This window comes from Diadema antillarum, unplaced genomic scaffold (assembly GCF_040938485.1).
Source record: "Diadema antillarum isolate AM-2024a unplaced genomic scaffold, OU_Dant_1.0 seq00000546_RagTag, whole genome shotgun sequence".
NCBI lineage: Eukaryota > Metazoa > Echinodermata > Echinoidea > Diadematoida > Diadematidae > Diadema > Diadema antillarum.
In genome coordinates, this window is record NW_027271492.1 from 1,516,910 (window position 1) to 1,522,315 (window position 5,406).

At 38.8% G+C, this 5,406-nt stretch overlaps 1 protein-coding gene across 1 annotated transcript; it reads right to left on the reverse strand.

Annotated features, from left to right (window-relative positions):
* Nucleotides 1-478: 478 nt before the first annotated feature.
* LOC139734730 (S-crystallin SL11-like) lies at nt 479-4,343 on the reverse strand. The gene is made up of 4 exons (XM_071645525.1): nt 3,917-4,343; nt 2,321-2,416; nt 1,531-1,735; nt 479-577 (listed from the first exon to the last, which is right to left on the reverse strand). The coding sequence occupies exons 1-4, from the start codon at nt 4,125-4,127 to the stop codon at nt 568-570; spliced, it is 522 nt and encodes a 173-aa protein (XP_071501626.1). The 5' UTR covers nt 4,128-4,343; the 3' UTR covers nt 479-567.
* Nucleotides 4,344-5,406: the final 1,063 nt, after the last annotated feature.

Genomic DNA, 5,406 nt, shown 5'->3' on the forward strand with positions numbered 1-5,406 from the left:
CATATTTTCGTTTCTTTGTCACAACAGACCAGTTTAGAAACATAAGCTACATTATTAAATGACGGGCAGGTATGGTTGAAATCAGGCTTGTGTCAATATCAAGTGTGTTAAATGTTTTAGATATATCAAATACCACTAATATCTTGTTACACTTAGTTATTTGGAGTATACGTTATTCGGAAGGTTTGGATCGCCGATAATGAAGTAAAGTTCGCTATTCCGAAGATACGTTAACCTGAAAAATCCGGAGGTTCGTTAATCGGGAAGTGAAATAAGGTTCGTGTTTCCAAAAGCCCGTTACAGTACGCACCTTCTTTCCATTTGTTTTTTGTTTTAAAGCTTATTTCAATCTTGTATTAGTGAACATTCGAAATAACGACTTTTTTTTTCGTTCTCGGATCAACGATTCTTCGGAGTTTGATATCGTTGGTATCTCTTTTAGGAGCTGATGATGAGTAATTTTGAGTAAGTTTGTTGCCTTGTCTCCGGCGAAGTAGTCGGTGGAACCCAGCATCTTCTCCAGGAATGAAAGGATCCGAGAAGTGGTCTCTTCGACGAATTTCTTCTTCAACTCGGCCTAGGGGTGGTGGAGTGGAAACAATGATAATTTCTAAATCATTTCAAGGTATTTAATATTCCCAAGGTTTACACAATCCTTTTCTTCTCAAAATTCTGTGGAAGGTTGTTGGTTGGTTGTTCTTTGTTTTTGTTTGCTTGATTTTTGTTTTATTTCATATTGTTTCGGTTTTGTTTTGTTTTTTAGCTACAGAAGAGCGTGTGGCTTAAAATGTAAATACAGAAAAAATGCTGAACCATTCAGTGAAAGGTTGAGGAAAATCAAACATACCGTTAAAAGTTATGAATGTTTTTATCAATTTCACTCATATCATCCGTTCTAGATGGAAACGTTATGATAATTTGCCATGTTACGACAGTACCATGAAATCAAGAAAAAACATGGACAAAATTTTCACAGATTTAGGGAAGCACGGATGATATCAATTGCCTCGCCACTTCTTGGCAACAACTTGAATGAATATTTGTTTTTTAATCAAAATTCATAAAAAATATTCTTCAAGAAACGGAACTTGAAATGCTCGAGAGTGGAGTACCATCGGAAATTTATCTTCATAAACGTCAGTTATCTTTATTTTATTTTCTTTTGTAACATTGAAACTAAGGCATTCTAATACCGTGTCATATCATAAAATGTCGAAAACTTGTGGTCAGGGACTTTTGTTTGAATTGGAGTAGGGGAATGCAAGGTCTGTGTTTTTGCAATGCATTTTACTAGAGTAATCAACGGTTAAGTGATTTGTTTTAGTTAAAGATTCATGCCAAAACAGCTAGGTAATCTCTTCATATGAATAAACAGTTCAATAAGGCATCCAAATTGGTGTAGTTTTCAGGGATAAACGAAAACTAAGCATTAAAACATAAGTCATGATAAATATTGTAGGGAGAAAAAAGAATGAAAGAGGGAAAATGAAATTTTGAGCAAAGATATTAAGAATCATGGTATATCAATACCAGTTCGAAATAGGTGCCGCAGAGCGATATGCTTGATGCGTGATAAGATGTATGAATATCGTGATGTCCACAGAGCTCTGTGATACCTTCTTCGCCTCGTCGGGCTCGTAGAAGAGGAACCTATACCTTGCTTCGTGAAACTCGTCGCATGTCTCGGCCACCATGTCGATGAGAGTTGCATCCTTGTTGTTGCTGCCATAGAGACCTGCAATGCAATTAATAACGACACAGCACCGTTTAAAAAGTAAGATTTTGCAAGCACAGCAATGAAAAGTCTGATCAAAATCGATTGAATATTACGGAAATTCTGAAATAGCGAAGTTTCATTTCGTTCTCGAATAAGTTGCTGATAGTAAACAGGCGTAGGCCCTATATAAATATCAAGAAGTCGCCACCTGTTGCAGGATTGAGTTGTTGTTGAGTTGTTGGTGGGAAGAGGTTGCTTTTTGTCCAGCAACCATCGCCCTTGTTGTCGCACGCGGATACAAGCTGTGGACAAGCTGTGGACGACCAACCAACAACGAACGAACGAATAAATTAGTCAAATAATGGATATTTAATGAACAAGGAGTGAGTAAACTTTTGCATACATTTACACACACACACACACACACACACTTTTTTCCATTAGAACACGCACTGCTGTGCATTCATTTGTGGATCACGCTTTCACACAAGACTCACGATTGATTAGGGGCAGATTTGTAGAGGTAATGTAGACAAGCAACAAATTAAAAAACAAAGGAAACATACAAAGAAACAACTAAAACACCTCAGAGGTGTATCTCACCAAATTCTCGGGCGAGGTAGCGCTGAATAGCCCTGCTCTGCGGCAGGATTGGTTGGCCCTCAACCTCCAGAATGGGTAACTGGCCTAGCGGGGATTCTGTCGGCGTGTAGATTGAGAGACAAAAACTGACCATCGTATCACTCAACCTTAATGATGTGCAAGATTATGCACATTTTTAATAAGTATTTCAGGACATCTGAAAGCTTGCATTAGCACGCCCAACCTTGCAACATCTGACATTTTTAGCATCTATTCTGATGTGTCGAGACAAAATAATGTTGGTTGTATGTAAAGGATGAGAATAAACAGCTGGCTTGGTTTTCAAAATGAAACGAAGGGTCGACTCTTGAATGAATTGGAAACAGTTTGTGTTCAATTAGGCCTCCATTCACCGGTTTAGCTACAGATGGCAGGCTAATGCAAAGACCAGACAGTTCCTGGCAAGAATAACAAGAACAAGAACAACAGGTACTCATAAAATCTTTGAAGGTTTCCATGGTGGTAGAACGATGGTAGAATAAGACAGGTTTTAGAATTAAAGGACAAGTCCACCTTCATATACTATGGATTGAGTGAATGCAGCAATATTAGTAGAACACATCAGTGAAAGTTTGGGGAAAATCGGACAATACGTTCAAAAGTATGAATTTTTAAAGTATCTGGGCAGTCACTGCTGGATGAGAAGACTACTACAGTGTATGATGTCATATGCGTACAAAGATATAAAGAAAATATAAAGAGAATTTCACAAAACTTCACTTTTTGAATAAAGTGCACATTTCTTCGACTTGTTACTGACATATATCAAGGGTAATATTATTCCCCCTGCCTTCTGAAAGAGAGAAGTCAAGTGTTCATTTGTTATGCGAGAAAAGTGGAAATATGTTGAATTTTCTTTATTCTTTCTTTATATCGTTGTACACATGTGACATCACAAGCTATAGTAGTCTTCTCATCCAGTCTTGACTGAGTAGAAACTTCAAATATTCATAACTTTTGAACGGTTTGTCCGATTTTCCTCAAACTCTCACTGATGTGCCTCTACTAATATTGCTGCATTCACTCAACCCACATGTCTATGAAGGTGAACTTGTCCTTTGACGAGGAAACACGGGACTGTCTGATCGAATCCACTTTGCAGAGATGGAGGGCGAGGTGTGTATAGTTCATTAATCCGAAGATTCGTTAATCCGAAAAAGAAATAAGTCTCTTAGTTCTGAAGGTTCGTTTATATGCACGTATTTTTCATTTTTTTATTTTTTTTTTCAAGATAAACAAACATTGTGCGTGTAATCTTTTAATATCTAAAGCCTGATTACAATCTCAGGGTACGCGGACCATGTATCCCATTAGACAGTCTGTGTAACAAGTAACATGCACGGACTCCGGAGTCTTACACAGGTTCAGAGAAAGGATTGGGGTTAGGGCTTGGGTTGGTTTCCGAGTTAGACTGTACAATAACAGATTAATTTTAAGACGGTGGTGCATATGGAAGTCTTTCCGTATGTTGTTTTACCCCCCCCCCCTCCACACACACACACACCCAGCCCTCCTCTCAATCCACCAAAGTCGTTCGACCACTCAAAGGACACTCACTCTTTCTGTAGTCGGATTCGGCAAACGCGGTGAGTGATTCCAAGCGCACATCGTCGAACTCGACGCCCTTCAGGACGAACAGGAGCCGGGCGATTTCCACTCGACCTCGCGAGTTGAAATAGACAACTAGTAGGACGGCATCTTTCTCGCCTTTCTTGTCTTTTGATAGTAGGAGGTTTATGGACTGATGAGCAAAGACGATGAAACACATCGAAAAATGAGAGAAAAAGGAGAGGGAGGGAATAGGAAATAGAGATTGATAATTATGCAGTTGAGGAGCTACAGAATTGAATCAGCGACTAGTAGTATTTGCTTATTTCATGAGCTACAATTACTTTTTTTTTGGTGTGTATTTCTTGTTGATTAAATCCATGTACTAGTAGTTGATTGCAGTTCAATCCGACTGATTTCATTATTTTGATTTGTAAAAAGTTTTCAAGCTGGGTGCATGTTAAGTGATACTCAACTGACGCATTTATGGTATGGTATTTCCTGTGGTATTTCTGCAGTTATATTGTGTGGTAATTCTGAGGTAGAACCCTATAAAGTGTGTGGTGATCCTGTGGTAACTGTCCTGTGGTAATGTCCCCAAATACCACAGGAATATTCCTGTGGTATATCATGTAGTACTGATCCTGTGGTACCACAGCACTTTGTAAGGGTGTGAAAGGTTTGTTTTTAACTTTACCCTTATGATTTCTCTACCAAAGATTATTAATATATTCCATGTATCAAACGAAGAAAAGCGAAGAATAAGCGAGAAGCAATCATGAAGTATAATGCAACGCAAAGATATTAACGGAGCACTGTCACTTGCCAGATTGAGCTAACACCAGCAGGCCAGTACAGCGCAATGACTGATATATTATGATAATCAGTTTTCCATCGTCGAGTGCTGCCTATGTTAACACACTGACTATATACGACTTGCAAGGTTTTGAGTTACATGCTCAAGCGGACCATTCATATGCAGGCAAGGCGACCCTGGGCAAATAGGTCAGTCAATGTCGGTCCATAGGGCATCATGACTCGACTATTTTTACTTTCCGCTCTGGATCTCAATATTCATTCCTGTATTATACGCACCAGATTGTTTGTCGAATTGTATTATCAGGTTCTGTACAGCAGTGTTCGTGCGCGTTTGCACTTTATAACAATGTAGAAGGTTAAGTGTACAGCCTGCTCAGACAAGTGGTGTAGGTCTGTGGAGCCGGGATTTGTACAAATGCCGGGAAATGTACAAATCTCAAAAAATGGCATCGACGTAAAATGTATTACAAACGTTCATTTTTGACGGGAAATGTACAAAGACTGTCGGGCCGGCATTGTACAAATACGTACCACTGGTAGATAACTCGATCCGTATCAAACTAGGCATGAACCTTTAGCGTTTTCATTTTCTTGAAAACCCCACAATGGATATTCAGTTCAATTCAAATCAATTCAATCCAAGTGATTGATAATTATTCAAAGAAAAACGGAAATATGTA

What these genes read in the sequence shown, in the direction of transcription:
- LOC139734730 (XM_071645525.1), bottom strand. Translation starts at nt 4,127, where the DNA reads ATGTGTTTCATCGTCTTTGCTCATCAGTCCATAAACCTCCTACTATCA. An exon ending in CGAATCCGACTACAGAAAGA is followed by an intron (nt 2,417 to 3,916) that starts GTGAGTGTCCTT and finishes ACACGCCGACAG; the next exon opens with AATCCCCGCTAGGCCAGTTA. An exon ending in CTACCTCGCCCGAGAATTTG is followed by an intron (nt 1,736 to 2,320) that starts GTGAGATACACC and finishes ATTGCATTGCAG; the next exon opens with GTCTCTATGGCAGCAACAAC.